General features: G+C 45.3%; 4 protein-coding genes and 1 long non-coding RNA gene across 5 annotated transcripts; 3 read left to right on the top strand and 2 right to left on the bottom strand.

The window, feature by feature from the left end:
* Positions 1 to 137: 137 nt before the first annotated feature.
* Positions 138 to 5,602, bottom strand: LOC135636614 (AUGMIN subunit 1-like). Its single transcript, XM_065148474.1, has 6 exons — positions 5,090 to 5,602; positions 4,846 to 4,980; positions 4,522 to 4,645; positions 1,348 to 1,485; positions 1,157 to 1,270; positions 138 to 455 (listed from the first exon to the last, which is right to left on the bottom strand). Exons 1-5 carry the CDS (start codon positions 5,509 to 5,511, stop codon positions 1,160 to 1,162), a joined length of 930 nt encoding a protein of 309 aa, XP_065004546.1. The 5' UTR covers positions 5,512 to 5,602; the 3' UTR covers positions 138 to 455; positions 1,157 to 1,159.
* A 344-nt stretch (positions 5,603 to 5,946) lies between these two features.
* Positions 5,947 to 7,061, top strand: LOC135636613 (heterodimeric geranylgeranyl pyrophosphate synthase large subunit 1, chloroplastic-like). Its single transcript, XM_065148473.1, has one exon. The coding sequence runs from the start codon at positions 6,051 to 6,053 to the stop codon at positions 7,059 to 7,061; it is 1,011 nt and encodes a 336-aa protein (XP_065004545.1). The 5' UTR covers positions 5,947 to 6,050.
* An 8,421-nt stretch (positions 7,062 to 15,482) lies between these two features.
* LOC103980612 (heterodimeric geranylgeranyl pyrophosphate synthase large subunit 1, chloroplastic) lies at positions 15,483 to 17,360 on the top strand. Its single transcript, XM_065148472.1, has 2 exons — positions 15,483 to 16,516; positions 17,207 to 17,360. Exon 1 carries the CDS (start codon positions 15,483 to 15,485, stop codon positions 16,494 to 16,496), a length of 1,014 nt encoding a protein of 337 aa, XP_065004544.1. The 3' UTR covers positions 16,497 to 16,516; positions 17,207 to 17,360.
* On the bottom strand, positions 17,211 to 18,970 carry LOC135636612 (U-box domain-containing protein 34-like). The gene is made up of 4 exons (XM_065148468.1): positions 18,824 to 18,970; positions 18,333 to 18,761; positions 17,482 to 18,237; positions 17,211 to 17,345 (listed from the first exon to the last, which is right to left on the bottom strand). Exons 1-4 carry the CDS (start codon positions 18,872 to 18,874, stop codon positions 17,259 to 17,261), a joined length of 1,323 nt encoding a protein of 440 aa, XP_065004540.1. The 5' UTR covers positions 18,875 to 18,970; the 3' UTR covers positions 17,211 to 17,258.
* Positions 18,710 to 20,149, top strand: LOC108952502 (uncharacterized). The gene is made up of 3 exons (XR_001977481.2): positions 18,710 to 18,836; positions 18,964 to 19,309; positions 19,377 to 20,149. It is a non-coding gene; the product is annotated as an uncharacterized LOC108952502 (long non-coding RNA).
* The last annotated feature ends 322 nt before the right edge of the window (positions 20,150 to 20,471 follow it).

The following is a 20,471-nucleotide window of genomic DNA, read 5'->3' as shown; positions in this document are numbered from 1 at the left end:
TCGAAGATAACCATTCTTGGATGAGTTCTTGACAAAGCAGAGGTTTATAAATCCACCCACCACGGTGAATACAGAACCAATGAACCTCCTCCATGTGCTTGAAAATGTTCGTTGCACCCACATGGTTTTCATAGACAGACTGAAGGGTGCATAAACCATTAACACAATAAGAAGAACAGCAAACATCACTACATACATGCGCCAAATTGCCATTGACATGCCAACAGCGAGAAATTATTATATACAACAACAACAAGTGGTGGTAGTTCCCACTTGCCAGCACATGGTGTCAAAAATATAATTAATAAAAGAACATTCAATTTGCTGATCCTCATGCTCATGCAATTGAGGTGTATCTCTGCAGGCCATCATTTACCGTTACCTCACCTCCGCAGCCAGATGCTTCAGAGTGCTAGAATTCCAATGCTCGAAGCTTCAAGGTTCCATCTACCAACCTGTCATAAAACCTTGTTCCAAGTTAGTCACGGTAGATATCAGTTTCAACAAACAACCACATGGCCACGCCAATAAAGCCAATAAAAGTATTATCTAGATAACTGTTTTGCTAAAATAGGGAGCAAATGTTCCTTTTTAATTGCAAAACTGGAAAGATATTGGAAAATTATGAAGCAAAAATAGAAGCATCCTTATCAATCTAATTAGTGTAGCCGAGACCATGTTATATCTAGTTTCTATTATACTAACGATCTCTATCTCTTACAATTATTATCATTGCAATCTTCCCTGATTTTTTCACATAAATCATCTCTTACAATTATTGACAGCATGGTGACATGTTCTTTTTTTTTTTTTTTTCATAACTGTTCTGTTTGATCCCTAAGACTCAAGTATTATATTTTGATGCACATCTTTCTGCCGATCCAGAGCAGACAGTAAAAGAGAAAGAAAAAAAAAAGAGTCATTTAACTAATACCGAGCATCATTTATCTACACAAAGGCTCATATACACACAGCAGAACAAACCTATCCATCCTGCATTAATCCATGAATCGTGGACAGGCATAAAACTGTGCTATAATTTTATTTATTTTTTATAAGATCATATTTGACATCTCCAATAGACCATAGTCAGCTTGATTTACATGGCACCATTATAAAATTTATATATTTCATCTTAAAGAAACACTTGACGTACGTGTCATATCTCTGGCGTGTTTAGAGCAGAATGTAGAACTTCTTCTAGATACTTCTCCGCAGCTGCATATTGCCTTTTTTTGTCCTCAATAGCTAATGCAGCAAGAGTTTTATCCTGAACAAGTTACAGACGGTGTCTTGAATTCTGTTAGCAACAACAAAAAAAGTATATATTGAAACAATGATACATACAGGTGGCAAGTCTTGGTAGCTCCTCAAGGTATCCAAGATGGGTTTGGTTTTCTTCTCCAAGTCCTTCTTATGCTCGGCCATTTCCATCAGCACACCATGGTTGATATCCGACGTATATCCGACACGATTTAGTATTGCCTGCTCACAACACAACCTAATTTTCAAGTACAAATTTCATTCAAAAATAAGTATAAAAAGTCAGCATCATTCAAATAAATTCCCACCAAAAAAGTTGAATAAATTAAAAGGTGTTTACAAAAAGTTCCACACGGTAGTTCCATACATCTATTCATAACAAGTCAGAAATAAATTATAGATCATCAAATCAGAAACTGGAAACTCAACCATAATCACAAGCTCCGTGATCTTTAACAGCTACGAACCCAAATACATCCACTAAGCATTCCGATACATAACTTGCATTTTTCAGTAATTAATAACTTCTTCTACCACCTTAGAGCATTTCTTAAAGGATATCTTGAATGTAACCAGTTGATGAAAAAATGTGTTAGCTCTATATCCTCTTATATTAAATCAGGCACATTAATAAAATTTCAAATTACTGTTCAAATCAACAGCAGTCCAATAATAATTTCATAATACATACCTAAGTATTGTGTATAATACTTCCTTTAACAAAGCTTAGTGCCAAGTAAACATCCAGACAGCCAACCATAAACATTTTGAGACCTTATGGCTTGTCATATACTGATTGATTCCGTTTTTATCAAAAAATAATAGTATGCTTATTTCAATAATGAAAGCCAATTTAAAAATACAAACTAAAATTAAGAAATGGAATAGAAACACAAATTTAGCTAAGGTTTTCAAGAGCAAGAGCTAAACACAAAAGAAGTCAGTTATCTACCTAAGCTACTATAATAGTGAACTTGCGATGGCCACTTTCTATCAAAAGATATGAGGATGCAGTGAAAAGAACAAAGAAAAGTGTGCTTCTATACTAGTTCATTTCAAGATACTCAAACGCCAATAATGTGCTTGCGAAACTTGATCGTATTCCCACTATGCAATAAGTTTCCTGTTGAGAGACAAAGGTCAGCCACCAGTCGGATGAAGTCCCCTCCTTTTCTAAAGGCAGCTCACAGGACACTCTTGCCGCACAATGGAGATCCAGATAATGAGCCCTAGGAACATACTAAAGTCATAGACAAGAACATGACTAGTGTACTTTACCAATGCCTATTGATGATAGGCATATTATGAACTGCACCAGAATGAGGCAAGCTAAATAATGCAAATGTGTGACAAAAGATTTACCAATATACAACTGGCGCAGTCAAATTTTGTATTCTGGTGAATATTGCATATTACTATGTTTATGAAAGTATGGCATCCATATTGTTTATCGATATGTATGGTAAAAAGTGAGCATCATGCACCATGATTATGCTCCTCTCTAGCTACCACTATACATACTGTAACTATCGGTTGATCCTCATGGGAGCTCAAGAACTACACTCAAGGAATGCATGTGAGATGGTTCTTGATATATTTTCATTGTCCTTAAAAGACTTAGTTTCCCAAATTTCGAGTGACACAAGAGATGATACTGGAGTATGTGGAGTATGCAAGACCAGATCTTGTACTATGCCATACAAATCCCTAAAATTTTCATGAGAGATATACTAACTAAAATAATTTCAGAAGAGAGTGATAATTTCAGCACCTACTTTGTCAAACATATTCAAACATCAACAAGTTTGACATAATAATTAGGTAATGATCGTATAGATTTTTTTAAGCAATGAATTGGGAGACATTTTGACCAGTGATTTAAAAAGCGCTAGGCGCCAAGGTCCAAAAACGCCCGAGGCGCTAGGCGCTCGCCCAGATGCTCGCTCGAGCGAAGCGAGACGCTAAAATATAAAAATATATAATATAATTAATAAATATAATTATTTAAAATTTTAAATAAAAATATGTAATAATTTCAAATAAATAAAAATTAACAACATTAAAATCAAAATAATATATTATTAATCTATTAATAGTATTGAAAATTAATCATTTCAAAATTCAAATAAACTTAATATTAAGAGTATACTGTATACTGAGCCTGACGGAGAAACAAGGAAGCAGCGGCGAGCGGCGGCAACGATAGCGGGAAAGGGAAAGGGAGGCGCGAGCAGCGGGAGGGCTCGCAAGAGGCGCGAGCAGCGAGAGGGCTCGCGGGAGGCGCGAGCAGCGAGAGGGCTCGCGGGAGGCGCGAGCAGCGACAGCGGCGAGCAACGAGATCGGGATCGGGAGCGGCAGCGGGTTAGGGTTGGGTAAGGGTTATATCGGTTTAGTTGGTTCGATTGAACCAACTAACAACCGAACCAGGACTGAACCAGACCTAAAATCCTGGTTCGGTCACTTGGTTTACCCAGGCGCTCGCCCGAAGCGCCCAGGCGGCGCCTGTTTGAAGCGCGCCGCCTGGGACATTAGCGAGGCGCTTGGGCCTCGCCTCACCTCGCCCGAGCGCCTAGGCGAGCGCTCGAGCGCCTTTTTTAATCACTGATTTTGACATCACAGCTTCGATTGGTTTCAGGAAGATACTTTGACGAAATCAAGGGGGTGGAAGAATGATTGGATGTTTGATGAAGTGTGCAAAGCAGTTATCTTCAGAGCATACTTATTGAGCAAGAACAAACAGTACATAACCAGTTGACAATCCAGATTCATAGGTTTGGTTCCAACCGCAAAGCTGTGGCACTTGTTTGAGACCAATTGCCGACACTGAGTGAAACTTTTAGAATGATCAAGCACTAAAAACCAAAAAAATCTTACTAATTTACTTTGTTCAGGCCAAATTATAAGCTCAAAGACAATGCTCCAGCATGTTTGGGCAAACATGAGTATATACTATATATTATTTTGCTAGCAAGAGACTACCAGTAAATGCAGCAAACTCAAGAAAATAAGACAATGTAACAGCATAAGAGTTTTCTATTTTGGCTAGTTTATGGCTCTATGCCAGAACCTGCATAGACAATATCTAAAACTAACATGAAGGAAACAACTTGATTACAATGTGTACCAATGTGTTTTCTGTTCAACCCATTAGGAGATAAGCTTTCAATCTGATCTGATACACCAATATGTCACTGTGACTTTGTTGAACTCAACAAACCAACATGTGACATCTTGAGAGAAATAAATATCGACAAGTACCTTGAAATTATTGAGCTGAAGCATATACTGGCGCTCTTTCGAATCCAAGATTGCCAGATTTGTCTGCCACTGCAGCATCTGAGCCTCATGCAGTCCTACTTCATTTTCGAACTTAGCAAGTGTTCTGAAAAATTGAGGAGGATAAAACTTAGTCCTGAATTCATAAGATATCACTCAACTGTAAAAAAAAAAAAAAGTGACTAAAAAACTTTATGTTTATAAAGGAGTTGACAAACTAAGGACCAATTTGACTCTTATAGAACTCAAATAGAAAGTCGTGATTTACTAAAACTTGAGAATCTTGAAACAAATAAGAATTCTTACTTCTTAAGATCATTGAGCTTCGCAATGGCTTTTCTAGTGTATTCAAGAAGAACCTTGGACTCCTTCTGCACCTTCGCCCTCTTCTCCTCCACATCTGCCTTCCTCAAAGACAGATCTCCCATGGCCACAACAAAACTGCACCCAATTCCATATTATGTCAACAGAAAATGCATCCCCAAGAGCATAACCATTACAAGAAAAGATCACATTGCAATATGAAACCCAACCCTAACCCTAAGCCTACCTACTCATCTCCGTGTCCCGGATGTTTAGTAGATTGGCGACGCCAGCGACGACCTGAGCGGACCCAATTGCGCCAGGGGAGAGTTGCTCCCGCGCGAGGCCAACGCGCTCCAGGACCTCGCGGATCCGAGCGGCCTCGGCACGGTACTCGGAAGCTTTGAGGCGGAGGTCGGCGGCGACGATGGAGGCGGCACGGGATCGGGCCTGAGAGAGGGAGGCGAGGGAATGCAGGTGGGCAACGCTGCGGGGAGTGTACTCGAAAGCCGGCACGTGCCTCCCCGCCGCCTCGAACTGGGAAGCCAACCACGCCTTCATCTCCGCGATCCGCGACGCGTCGGTGGCCGCACCAGCGCCGCTCTTCGCTGCCGAATCGGAGGTCGGCGACGCGTCCAGGGCGGCAGCGAGGTCGCCCATCGTCTCCATCGGAAGCCGGTGACCCGTCGCCTGGTGTCGAAACCCTAGAAAGAGATGGAAAGGGGGGAGAGAGAGAAGAAAGAGACACTCGACACGCGGTTCTGCCGGTTGGGGTCAAGTAGGCGATGCTTTAGACCGGGGTCGGCAAATGAACCGGAAACTGGCCGGTTCGAGTAACACATGATTTGGTTCGGATTAAATAGAGGGAGCTAATGTTTCTCCGTAGAAAACACATGAGAGTTTAGATCTGCAGCGTCCCATAAAGAAGATGTACAAAACTATGGATAGAGGCACTCATCACAAGGATTAGATGAGAATATTTTGGATCACTTATTCACTCAAAGTTGCATATTCTTCATCATTTTTCCTTTTCCTATAAAAAATTTCTCTTTATTTTAATTATCAATATAAGTGCTTTATTCTTTTCATTTTAAGCTAATCCTCTAATAATCAACCTGCCATCCACAGGGAGGCGAACGCCCAACTTAAAATGAAATGGATCCAAGTCTCTCCCAAGGAAGAACGCTTCGCGACACCGCCGCCGTCTCATGGCATACGTGACGGCGCGTCTCCTCGCCCGTGCTCCGGGGAGCGGCCGCGTCCCTGCGGTCTTGCGATCCGCCTCCACCCGGCTGCACGATGGTCCGATAGGACAGGCCGAAGCGGCGGTGGACCGGTTCGACCTGAAGGCGTACATGGCCGACAAGGCCCGGCGGGTGGACGCGGCCCTGGACCGTGCTGTGCCCCTCCGCTACCCTGAGCGGCTCCACGAGTCGATGCGCTACTCCCTCCTGAGCGCCGGCAAGCGCATCTGCCCTATCCTCGCCCTCGCCTCTTGTGAGCTCGTCGGAGGCGATGAGGCCACCGTCATGCCCGTCGCCTGCGCCGTCGAGATGCTGCACGCCGTGTCCCTCATCCACGACGACCTCCCCTGCATGGACAACGACGACCTCCGTCGGGGCCAGCCGTCCAACCACCGTGTCTTCGGCGAGGGCACCGCCGTGATCACCGGCGACGCCCTCATCGCCCTGGCCTTCGAGCACGTGGCCGCCGCCACGGCCAGAGTGCCGGCGGATCCGGTTCTCCGGGCCGTCGCGGAGTACGGGTCGGCGATTGGGTCGGAGGGGCTGGTGGCGGGCCAGTTTGTGGACATCGACAGCGAGGGCAAGGCAGTGGGCATCGGCGTGCTGGAGTACATCCACCTGCACAAGACGGCGAGGCTGCTGGAGGCGGCCGCGGCGTGTGGGGTGATCATGGGCGGCGGCGGGGACGCCGAGGTCGAGAGCGTAAGGCGGTACGCGCGCTGCGTCGGCCAGCTGTTCCAGGTGGTGGACGACATACTGGACGTGACGAAAACGACGGAGGAGTTGGGGAAAACGGCCGGAAAGGACGTGGCGAGCGGCAAGACGACGTACCCGAAGCTGATGGGCCTCGAGAAGGCGCAGGAGCTGGCACAAACCCTGGTGGTGAAAGCGGAAGCAGAGCTGCATGGGTTCGACCGCGTCAAGGCGGCGCCCCTGCGCCATCTCGCTCGCTACATCGCCGATCGCCAGAACTGAAGTCGACACTCCACTTTTAGGTAATCACGTCCTTCTTTATGTCTCTTTATTTGCAGGACAGCAATTAAATCTGATCTAAAGAGGTTTTATTTGATCCGACTACATTTCTCAAAAAATTTCTTCTGATTCAATAATCCGAAGATTGAAACATATATCGTCTCTGATTTGGTTCTTTCGCGACTTTAGAAGAGTATCAATGAATTAAGATATTGATGCTATCGTACATGTATGAGTAAACCTGAGGTGATCTAAATCCGAAGGTATATGAGTATCCGAATTGGCTTCAAGGTGGGGGGTATCGAGCTCCCGAGGCGCTACCTATATTCAGATTAATATCGGGAGAAGTTTCTCGATCCGATCCTTCAATGTTTAAATTAGTCATCGAGGGTTTAGAAGGTATCAATTTTTTCAGGAAGAGAGCCCTCTTGGCATGATGTCAGGATTACCTTTTATACCTTAAAAGGGACAACCCGTAACTACTTCAACGTCCCCTTCTTAGCGTTTTGTCCACATGAGCAGTAGGGGAGAGACACCCTCAAATAATCCGTCTTAGACTTTTGTCCACGTGGGTAGATGGGCGGGGGTGACTTGGATCTCTCTCCTTCCACTATAGTTTCCACATTGTGCTTATGTGTTAGATATTGATTGGTCGTTAATGTATTTCCTATCATTTTGGCTCTTCTTCTAATATCAAAATATTGAGAAAAATCGTTGTCAACGTCTAAGTCAATCTGATGTGGTCCAAACCCGAAGGTGCAAGTGTTTGAAGTGGCTCTAAGGTGACTTTTCACGACTCACACGTCTCGGGCACTTTTCGCTCTATATCTCTACTATGGCGGATTAATCTTAGTGGCGGTCGGGTTTTCTCGACCAACACACTTCGGGCACATTTCATCATATGTCTAAATCGTGGTGAATTAATCTTGGCGCGAGTCAAGTTTTCTCGACTCACATGCCTCAAATATATTTCATCTTGTGTCTCCATCATGACACATTTCACTTGGCACGATTGACTCACACACCTCGAGCACATTTCGCATTGCGCCTTAATCGTGACGGATTAATCTTAGCATGGATCGAGTTTTCTCGACTCACATGCCTCGAGTACATTGGTTAGTACCCTTTCGACCCCACGCTTGGGTCTTTCTGCCTGTGACGCCTTTGAGGTGGGACTCCATCTTCCCCTTCATTTGCTGATAGTGTCCTACCTCCAATGGTAAGGGATATCATATTCTCAAATGGCGTCAAACTCATGACGTTACATAATAGTGTTCATTAAAGAATGCCAACGTGTCTATATTACTCTGACTTACACCCTTTTTGTCATTTGCTTTTTTATTGTGCAAGGGGAGAATTGGCTACTACTTAGTCGCTCGTGGTGGTTTTAAGGTCAGTGGTGCCCCTTCTAACAATAAAGGTTGATAAGAGCGCTTCTTCCTCGTAAGTTTACGCTAAGACTGGGGATTCAACCTTGCTTGGTCGACACATTGCGTTGATAACACTCCTTCATTCAATTGAGTGCTTCGACTAAGGAATATTTTCTCTTCCTCCAAGGCAGTCCAGAAGATGGATGAGGATTGACTAATCGACGGGGGTCTTAGCTTGGCTCCTTAAGGTATGACCCGAATCTCCCATTGCTTCATTTGGCCTTTCTTTTGTCTTTAATCTTGTGATTTGGACCTTCTATAGGCATGGATTTGTACTCTTTGAAGAGGAAGGTGCTTGGTTCCTTATCGGGCACCACGGAGCCCCGGAAGGCACTCGGTTCCTCGTTGGGCATGGTAGAGCTCTAGAAGGCGCTCGGTTCCTCGTCGAGCACGGTATAGCCCTAGAAGGCGCCCGGTTCCTCTTTGGGTGTGGCGAAGTCCCATTCGGCCCAAGTTGCTCACAAACAGTGAGTAGAGGAATTGGACCCTCCTCGATCTAATCATCGTGGTGGTGTTGACAAATCGAAAAAGAAACATAAAGTTATTGCAAGAAAAATCCTGCACCCTTAGAGGGACAGTGCACTCGAGGAATCGTCCTAGGAGAGGGAGCCTCCCACCACTACGGCACCAAAGCCTCCTACCTCTGCGGCACCAACACCCCTATGAGGCCAAAGTTTCAAGTTATCCTCGAGAAAAAAGGGGAGCAAGCCGCAGTTGATGTTGGACTTGTGCAAGGGGAAGCCCCTGCCCTTTACGACTTTACAGATGGTTAACCTATCAGATTTGACCCTAGATGCACCGCTATGGCCCCGATGGGAAGGCTTAAAGGAGATGTAGAAGGTGTGAGGTGAGGACACAACTACATAGTAGAACTACCATGGGTCCTTGTGCCCAAGGATGGCAAAGAGGATCTACTACTCCCCCTCAAAAGTTTTGATTGACACTTGCTACCTTAATGAAGTAGTAGTAAGTTGGGCTACAACTAGCTCCTTCGGTTTCAACTTGCTGACTCATTCACTTTTGATTTGTAGCACCACCACTACATAACGACCCTCATCAATCGTGTCTGAGACACTAGTGTTGTTATTCATCAATAGTCTCTTATGGTTGATGACCATTAGCCAAAGATCAAGGAATTGAGGAATCGGAGAGGAGCCCCTTCTACCATCGTTGACGTGGAGGCTTAGGCAGTCGAGCTAGCACATCAACTAGAGAACATCGAGCAGCACCTAGTTGGCCTTCCCAAACAACTAAAAGAAGTTCAGGGCAACAACCGAGCCATGGAGGATGAACTGTTATAGCTCACCTATGAGTTAGACTCAATGAGAATGCGCAACTCGAGGCTTGTCGAGGAGGTCAATCAACCATTGGAGAGGCTCGCGAGTTAAGGGAAGCACTTGAGGTCGGGCAAACGCGTAACTTGGAGCTTGTCGAGGAGGTCGTGTTGGCCAATAGGGAGGCTCGCAAGCTAAATAAAGCACTGGAGTATTGCGAGGAAGCGATTACTGGCTACAAGGCATCCGTCGGGCTCAAAAAGGGTTTAGAGAGAATGAAAGTCACCTCATACTAGTTCAAGTACCAAATCACTTTGGTTGATTTCAAGGAGAGGTACCCCAAGTCGGAGCTTGAGGAGGATCTATTCACATATTACCCCAAGGACCAAAACGTCTCGATGCCAACCATGATGCCCTTCGATGATAGCCTTGACTCGCTGCCCCATCCTGCCACTTGAGTTGTCGTCTCCAACTTATCCCTTTTTTGGTTGTCAAGTCAGTCTATTCGACTCGTTTCGTTTGTCTGCCCTGTTGATGCTTTGTTTTAACAGGTTGGGGGTTTCACCTTGGATGTAGAAGCCTAACCTGGATGTAATCATTCTAGGAGTAATAAATTTTTATCTTCTTAATTCACAATTAGAATTTTAAAGATACATGTTATAATCGATACCCTAAGCCTAATAGGTCAATATCTAATGCTCGAGGCATTGTCCTCTTCGGATTGATCTCGAGGGAGACCTTAAGGGTAAAACTTCTTCAAGTTTGTAATGTGTCACGTTCTCGGCAACGTCACACCCTCTATTATTCCAAGGTAATAATATGTTTCATATAGAACAACTTTGATGACTTGATAAGGCCCTTCCTGATTGTAGAGCTTGACTATCGCTCTTTTGTATCTCAATGCTCATAGGTGTGCTTCGGCTCTAACTTCGCTGATTAGGTGGAGACTGGCTCGAGCCCCTCTTCGGAGATTTCTTCATCAAATTCTTAATTCGATGTATCGGGAAGACTATCTCAAGTGGTAGGACAGCTTCGGTATCGAATACCAAGTTGAATGATGATTCTCTCGAGCTAGTCTTAGGTAACATTCGGAAGGCCCATAGGATGCTTGGCAACTCATCCACATAGGTACCCTTTGCTCCAATGACCATCTTCTTTAATTATTTGAGAATGACTTAGTTGGTAACCTTGACGAAACCGTTGGTTTAAGGATAAGCCACCGAACCAAATTTCAATTGGATCTTGTAAGATTGGTAGAACTTCTTGAATTTTATATTGTTGAATTGGGTCTCATTGTCAGTGATGCGGGCCCTCGGGATTCCGAAGTGGGTGATAATGTTTCTCTACATGAACCCCTTAACTTGTTTCTCGGTGATCAACATTAGAGGCTCAGTCTCAACCCACAATATGAAATAGTCCACTCTTGCGATGAGAAACCTCCGCTGTCCTGAGGCGGGGAGAAAAGGTCCTAGGAGGTCTATGCCCAACTGGGCAAAGGGCCATGTGCAATCGATTAAGCTCATAAGGTCTACTAGTTGGTGTTGTATCCAAGCAAGCTCCTGACACCCGTGGCACCTCTGGGCATAGGTGATTACATCCTTGCACAACGTCGACCAATAGAACCCTCGTCGAAGCACTTTGAACGCAAGAGTTCACCCGCTTATATGCTCCCGGCAAATGCCTTCATGCACTTCAGTGAGTGCCCTCTCAACCTCTTGGGGTGTCAAGCATTGGAGAAATGATTTGACTGGAGAACTTGTTATACAGATGGTCGTTGATTATACAATACCATACTTGGTGATGCTCAACTCTTCGAGCAGTCACGGGGTCAGTCATGATCGTCCGATCTCTTTTATAGCATAAGATCTTGTCCATCCAACTCGGCTCCTCATCGATTACGGAGATGTCACGCTCTTCAATGATTCAAGTAGGCAGCGTCTCGACTAACAGCTAGCCCTTCCCCGAAGCTCGGGCAAAGGCTAACCTGACGAGTGCATTAGCTTAGGTATTTCTGCACGAGGGACCATAACACGTTAAGTCAGGAGAAGCTACAAGCTAGCCTCCATACCATGACAAGGTACTTTGCCATGGTTGCGTCTCGGGCTTTGTAGCTCCCCTTAACCTAGCTGATAATCAGTTGCAAGTCATTAAACATTGTTAGGTTTTGGACTTGAAGCTTTTGGGCAAGTCGGAGCCCTAAGAGAAGCACTCCATATTCAACCTTATCATTAGATATTTTGAATTCAAACTAAAGAGCTTGTTGGTACACCTACTTGTTTGGACCCCTGAGGACGAGTTTGACGCCACCCCTTTTCGAGGTGGCAAAATCATCCATGAACAAGGTCCATGGCATGGGGGTATGATTGTCAGCATCGACCCTAAGTGAGAGAGTCAGCTTTATAATAAAATCTAACAACGCTTAAGCTTTTATAATAGTCTTTGACACATATCAAATGTCAAATCGAGAGAGAACTGGCCAAAGTGATTGGTTGGTGATCACCTATATGGCATATGCTTGAAAATATGAACAAAACTTCCTTATCGCCAATATTAACACAAATGCCAACATCTCAATGGGGGTGGTATCGCTCCTAGGGTTCGCTTAGGACAACTAATATAATAAATAAGCTTATAGATTCCCAAGTCATCCTGTACTAACTTTCTGATCTAGTGCTTGAATATCTTATTCACTATCCTTTGATATGTTGTACTTGCATTTTCTAATCCAAATGGCTTGACTCGGTAGTAATATATGTATCGGTCGATAAAAAAGCAGGTGTGTTCCTAATCCTGTAATATCATCCTTATTTGATTATATCCCAAGAATACATCCATGAAAATGAGGAGCTCGTGGCCCAAGATAGCATCAACTAGTTGATCGATTTGAGGGAGAGGATAGCTATCCTTCAGACATGCCTTGTTGAGATCGGTATAATTAACACATCTTTCAATTTTTGTTAGACTTTTTAACTAATACAACATTAGCCGGCCACTAGGAGTACTATACCTCGGTAATAAACGCCACTCCTAACAACTTATCTACTTAATTGTTAATCGTCTGTTGACAATCAAGAGCAAACTTGTAAGGCTTTTGCTTCACCAACCGAGCCTCAAGGGAGATATTTAAATAGTATTGGGCCACGTCTAGGTTGATTCCCTATGTGTTTCTTGGTGACCATGCAAACACCTCAACATTCTCCTTGAGAAAATTGATGAGTTGCATTTGCTTCTACTCAGGAAGTGTCACCCTAACTTTGACAACTTGATCGAGATGGGCTTTGTCCAGGGGCACTTCAATTAGCGACTCCATCGACTCCAGATGTGAGAGGGACTTGGTAGAATTTTAGGGGTCCATCATCAACGATACCTCGGGCCGAGCCCTTTTCAATAGGGAAGATCATTGTTAGATAGCACTAGCGTAGCTCCCTTGGGTTACTTTTCAATTCTCCGATGTCAATTTTTATTGAGAATTTTATCATCATGTGATAAGTCAACACCACTACCCTCAACCTGTTGAGTATGGGTTGGCTTATAATCGCGTTGTTTGATGAGGGAGTGTCAACCACAATGAATTTGGTCATCATCATTTTGGAACATGGCTCATCACCAAATGTGATGTGCAGGCTCATGGTCTTGAGAGGGGAGATGAAGTCACTAATGAATTCTATTAGCAAAGAAGTCATAGAGTTGAGATCGTTAGCCAAGAGCCAAAGCCATTGAGAAGTGTCAAATTAGAGGATATCAACAGAGTTACCTGTGTCAATCATATTCCTTTTCACTCGGGCGTTAATCATTCTTACGGAAACCACCAAACATCATGATGGTTTAGGTCGAGGTACTTTATCTCTTTTTCCTTAAAGGTTATTTTTTAGTCGTCTTGACACCTTAGGCGCTTTTCAATGGTAACTCAAGTGTATGATTTGTGACTCGAGGAGCTATCTCCTCTTGAGATAAGTCTACCGTTGATACGTTGATTTGCCTCTCCACTTACTCCTAAGGTGGGGATGAGGGTTCTTGGTGCCTCCGAACAAACTTTTTGAGGTGCCCCCCAACAAATAAATTGCTTGATTTGCTCATTCAAATCATGACAATCCTTCGTGTCACATTTATAATCACGGTAGAAGTAGAAACTCTTAAATTTGTCCCTCCTTTCCAATAGTCTCTTCATCGGTTGAGGATCTTTCAAAAACTCTTTTTTCTTTATCTGTAAAAAGATTTTGGTTCCAGTCATACTCAAGGGAGTTGACTCAGATCTCTAGTGAGGTGGTTGGGTCGATCATTTCTTCTTCATCGTGGTAACCGTGGGGTCGGGGCTAATGGTAGTCGCTCTTATCTCGGTCTTTTGCATGTCTGCTTGCACTTACTTAAGACCATTGCCACTTTGGCAATGTATTGGTTGGGCCTTTGGAGCACCTCAGGTACCATTGTTGATGGCCTTTCCACCAATAAAAAAAAAACGAGAAGGCTTAAGCCCCATCATGAAGACTTGTACTACATGCAATAGATGGGCTTCTTGTACGTCTCGGATCTTATTAGTGAATTGAGTGACGAAGTTGGAAAGTATTTCTTCCTCCCATTGTTTAAGTCCGAGAAGTATTATCATTGATGGCCTCATGCACAAATTCCCAAAGAAATATAGCTCAAACTCCTTTGTGACCCGAGTTAATCGAGAGTAACTTCAAGTGAGTGTATTATTTTCATGTCAGGCCTCTTAATATTATTGAAATGACGTAACACATCAGAACGTCTAAAGTATTGTAGAATGATATCTGACCTAGAAGACACTTGGATATAATAAGAAAGTAAAAAAAGGAATTGAGAAGATAATTAAGATATATGATTATTTTATTATATAAGTGATATTGATGTTCTGATTTATACCTTCATTTAATATTATTAAATAATATATTTTTTTTATTAAAAAATAAAATTAATTAATAAAGATATTAACTCTAAATATTTAGATCAAATCTCATCCTCATCCTTTATTCTTTGTGAAAAAAAAAATTTATTTTCTTATAATGAGATTTATAAAAAGGGGAGGGGGGGTTGCAGAGATTATAGCTTTTGTTGTGTTCGGTTAAATTCCGCTTCAAGGGTTCCGCCCACCACGTGAGTTCTGTTAGGACAACAGACTGACGCCTTCCACATCAATGATAAGAAATAATAATGAGTCTCTCTCTCTCCATCTCGAGATTCGTTCTGTTTGCACATGTCAACTTGCATCCTTCCCAGTCTCCTCTTTTATCTTATCCATCAACTCCCATTATTACTCCATTGGAACATCACGAAGCAGCTCTTCTCCTCCTTGTCATTATTTACAAAATAAAAATTAATTTTATCCAAAAACTTAGCTTGATGGATCAGCTGATTTAGTTCAAAAAAATAATTACATTAAATAATGTACATGATGTCCATACCTAAATTTGAATATTATATCTCTCATTTATAATACACTGATCTCCACTTTTAACCAATCAGATTTAGTTGACCAAATTTTGGATCACCTATTCACTCGAATTGCATTTTCTTTATCATTTTTTCTTTTTTCTATAGAAATTTCTCTTTCTTTTAATTATCAATAGAAGTGATTTATTCCTTTCATTTTAAACTAACCCTCCAATAATCAACCTGCCACGTACAGAGAGGTGGGCGCCGACTTGAAACATCGATCGGGGTCTCTCCCAAGGAAGAATGCTTAGCGACACCGCCGCCTTCTCATGGCAAACGTGACGGCGCGTCTCCTCGCCCGTGCTCCGGGGAGCGGCCGCGTCCCTGCGGCCTTGCGATCCGCCTCCACCCGGCTGCACGATGGCCCGATACGCCAGGCTGAGGCGGCGGCGGAGGACCAGTTCGACCTGAAGGCGTACATGGCCGACAAGGCCCGGCGGGTGGACGCGGCCTTGGACCGCGCTGTGCCCCTCCGCTACCCTGAGCGGCTCCACGAGTCGATGCGCTACTCGCTTCTGAGCGCCGGGAAGCGCATCCGCCCTATCCTCTCTCTCGCCTCCTGTGAGCTCGTCGGAGGCGATGAGGCCACCGCCATGCCCGTCGCCTGCGCCGTCGAGATGCTGCACGTCATGTCCCTCATCCACGACGACCTCCCCTGCATGGACAACGACGACCTCCGCCGGGGGCGGCCGTCCAACCACCGTGTCTTCGGCGAGGGCACCGCCGTGATCACCGGCGACGCCCTCATCGCCCTGGCCTTCGAGCACGTGGCCGCCGCCACGGCCAGCGTGCCGGCGGATCGGGTCCTCCGGGCCGTCGCGGAGTACGGGTCGGCGATGGGGCCGGAGGGGCTGGTGGCGGGCCAGTTTGTGGACGTCGACAGCGAAGGCAAGGCAGTGGGCGTCGGCGTGCTGGAGTACATCCACCTGCACAAGACGGCGAGGCTGCTGGAGGCGGCCGCGGCGTGCGGGGTGATCGTGGGCGGCGGCGGGGACGCCGAGGTCGAGAGCGTAAGGCGGTACGCGCGCTGCGTCGGCCTGCTGTTCCAGGTGGTGGACGACATACTGGACGTGACGAAAACGACGGAGGAGTTGGGGAAAACGGCCGGGAAGGACGTGGCGAGCGGCAAGACGACGTATCCGAAGCTGATGGGCCTCGAGAAGGCGCAGGAGCTGGCACAAACCCTGGTGGTGAAAGCGGAAGCAGAGCTGCATGGGTTCGACCGCGTCAAGGCGGCGCCCCTGCGCCATCTCGCTCGCTACATCGCCGATCGCCAGAACTGAAGTCGATGCTCCACTTTTAGGTAATCATGTCTCTTTATTTGCAGGACAGCAATTAAAAATCTGATCTAAAGAGGTTTTCTATGATTCGACTACATTTCTCAAACACTTTCATCTGATTCTATAATCCTCTTCTCCTTCTTCTACTCGGATAAAACTACCGGAAGATTGAACCATACATCCTCTCTGCTTTCATTCTTCCACAACTCCAGAAGAGTAGCAATTACTTAATATGTCGATGCTATATGAAAACACCCACAAGCTTGATTATTTATTTGTACATGGAAACCAAACCTATGCATAAGTCGACCAGATGAGAAAAGCCTAGTTGATACTTGCAAGGTAAAGACAGATGTAATGGTACATAAGATTCCGTGAGAGAAGGATCGATACAGACAATATATATCATTAAACTGTTGGTGCTGTCATGAGGTAGAAGAAGACCAGAGTCTCTCTGGGCCTTCACTTGCAGTCAGCTTCCTTCAGCATCTCTCCTTTTACATCAACAAGGAGAAGCTATTTCTTTTTGATAGTTTCAGTACAGAGAATGGGAGTGATGATGGTTCACCTCCTTCTTTGTGCTTGGTGATGATGATGTGCTGCTTCCAACACACAAAAAAGGCAGGATATATTACATTCAACTTGCACCAAATATTTAAGATGAAACAAGCATTTTATTATTATTATTATTATTATTATTATTTCTTGTGAAGCTATATCCCCAGAAGAACTGCTTGCTTCCTCACAAGACAAGACTCTGCTCATTCATCTTCCCGGAATGGATGATCCACTATATCGGCTTCTTGAGCTGTCATATCCAGATTGTACAGTTCCAGGCCCACTCATGATATCCTGAAATAAAAGATGAGCTCTTCATATTACTTGTTATTTGCTGATGTATATGTTAAGGAATCACAACTATTTCCTGTTCGGATTGCACCTTTCTTTCGTCCCGGATAAAGCTAGTCGACAAGATAAGAGAACATACTTGTGTGGAAACTTGACTGTGGATAGGTGAGGTGTATGAACCAGTCCCAAACGGGGAGAACTGCATGTTCTCCTCTGCGAGATCTCTGAGTCTGTTGAGCTCCGGCAGTATGGCCGTCGCGAGATCCGGCCGATCCTTGCGTCTGAGTTCCGCACACTTGAGCGACATATTGGCTAAGCTTAGAGCTTCCTCCACCGGCCAATCCGGCACCGAGTGATCCAACATTTCTATGAACGTCCCCTTCTCGATCGCACGCTCGACATGGTGTGTCAGCCCCATGGGAGGTTTGCCGGTGATGATCTGCAGCAGCATGATCCCAAGAGAGTATATGTCGGACTTGATGCCGAGCATGCCGGTCTGCTGATACTCCGGGTCGATGTAGCAGAAAGTGCCGGCGGTGGCCGTCATGCGATACTGGGTGACGGTGTCGGCAACGGAGGGGGGGACCAAGCGGGCGAGGCCGACGTCGCTGATCTTGCTCACGTAGTTCCTGTCGAGGAGGATGTTTGCAGGCTTGAGGTCTCTGTGTACCAGCGGCTCCGGCCTGGTCTGGTGCAGGAAGAGGAGGCCCGTGCCGATCTCCGCCGCGATCCGGAACCTGTGCTGCCAAGGGATGGGTGGCGTGTTACCTCGCCGGAACAATCGATCGTCCAAGCTCCCATTTGCCATGTACTCGTACACAAGGCAGCCGTATTCCGGGCAAGCGCCCAGCAGCAGAACCATGTTTGGGTGCCGAATGCAGCATAGGATTTCAACCTGTTCACGCAAAAGATGATCATACAAACAGAGATCGAGGAAGAGTTCGATTAGACTTGGGATCACCGAGTTGTAGCCTTCTCTGGGTTTCCTACCTCTTGCTGGAACTGTGACCTTCCTTGGGCGGCATCTGGACGTAGTACCTTAATGGCAACAGGCGTATGATCCAGAGTGCATCTGTAAACAGGGCCATAGCCACCTTCTCCTATCTTTCTCTCCTCTGCAAAGTAGTCGGTGGCTACCTCTATCTCCTCGATCGTGTACCTCCTGTACCTGAGGTTTGTATGGGACAAAGCATCGAAAGCCTTCTTCTTATCCTCGGCGTCTTTGAATGCCTTCATCTCTGCACTGATCCTCTTGTGTGCTTCGTTTTCTGCTATCCTTTTTGATGCCTCGGCCGTCTGTATCGCTGCGACACACCTTGCTTTCTCGCTCTCCGCTAAAGCCAGAGCTTCTTCTTCCGCCAATCGAGCGTCTTTGATTCTTTTCTCTTCGTCCATCTTCCAGCGTTGGAGCTCCATCGTCTGCAGCGGAAGTCGTCGTCTGAAAACGAGTCCAGATTCGGGGAACGGTGAGGGAAGGTTACCTTCTGTTTAGCTGTGAGTGCTTCTTTGCATGCTGTGCTGTACATGTCCATGGTCTGCTTGAGCTCTAATTTCAGCCTCCTAATCTCTGCTTCCACATCCTCCTGCGAGCTCCATGGTAACACGCATGTCGGTTAACCAGGTACAGATGCAACTATGGCTTCAGACTACTTCCTTGTAGCGAGTAAATGCCATACCATGTTCTGAGATGATGAGCTCTCATGAGACACGGAGGAGAATCCATTGGCGGATGAGACTGCGCCCACCGACCTGCGTGGTGACTCGAAACTGCGCTCGTAGCTGTCTGAAAGATTTGACAACCTCGGAGGGTAGGAGCGTTCGCTTGACCTGCCGCTGCTCACGAATGAGACATCGCTGTCCGCCATCGACTCTCCATATGATCTCGTAGTCGAAGCACGTCCTCCCCTGGTAAAAGGGGACCTAATCGAGGCAGACATATCTCGTGTTCAGCATCATCTTGTTCACATGTATGAGCTCCAAAGGTTTGTTTGGTGATGAGAACTCTTACTTTATCGATTCATTATCTTTCTGCAGATTCCACGGAGTCAATGCAGCATCACTCGGCACCGGACCTCTCGTGCCATTCTTGGCGTTCTGGCTTAATGTATCGGGTTTAACACTTGCTTGGCCTTGGATTTGATTCCGGAGAAGAGAGACAGGCGGAGGTGGCCGGACGGCGTTCCTCATCGAGGAGACCTTCCCCTTGGAGATGATGTAGACACTGCAGAAATCTGGCACACCTTTGCAGATGGTGGTACTGAGGTCTGTGCTCCTGAATGATCTGAGAGGGAAGATGATTCGAGTCTCAGAGATCTTCGATTAGTCCAAGAATTGCTCCAGTAATTTAAGCTCACCTAACGAATCCGCTTCTTGATGATGATCCAATCACAAGCTTTTCGACCGCGGCGTTGGTGACGAACTCTGTGATCGCTTTGGCAACATCAGTGTCTTCGAGCACCACATCTTTGCATTGTACCTATTAAGGATTACTCGGATGCGAACTATCAGTTTTGATGACACAAGTATGAGATTTCGGAACACGGCGGATTCAATTTCATGAACATAATCCACAGTCAACCGGGGGCTGTTCCGAAGAGGATCAGCATAAGAACTTGCATACATTGTGAATCTTCTCGGGTCATCGGGCAACTTCCTTTCACCAGGGGAAATCTACTCGAAACATGTTCTTATCCTAGTTTGAGGAGGATCGTTGTATGATTTTGAGATGCTGCTTCAGCAATAGGACATGGAATATAACCTCAAGGTTTCTTAGCAGCAATTAAATATTTTGCTTGCCGGAAAAGGAACAGCAGATTCTTCACTGATTCTTCATCAGTGAAGTGGACAGAGTGTTGCATTCTCTCGTTTCCAAATCTCACAATTAATCATTCAAACAGGAATTTTAGCATGCTTTACGTGTTCATGTTCCTGAATGCAATCTGTTGACTACATATTTAGATTACGAAGAATTAGCTAAGATGTGAGATTGGATGAAACACGACTCACATTCTTTCGGGTGCAGAAACATCGAAACGGGACGAATATTTCCCTGATCGTGTTGGCAGCAGCGGCAGCGTCATCTTCGTAACCCGCTGCATCGCATGGAAAAGAGAAGGAACAGTCAGGAAT

The sequence above is a fragment of the Musa acuminata genome, chromosome BXJ3-4 (assembly GCF_036884655.1).
Source record: "Musa acuminata AAA Group cultivar baxijiao chromosome BXJ3-4, Cavendish_Baxijiao_AAA, whole genome shotgun sequence".
NCBI classification, from domain to species: domain Eukaryota; kingdom Viridiplantae; phylum Streptophyta; class Magnoliopsida; order Zingiberales; family Musaceae; genus Musa; species Musa acuminata.
Note: the sequence above shows the minus strand (reverse complement) of the source record. Positions and strands in the feature narration are given on the sequence as shown.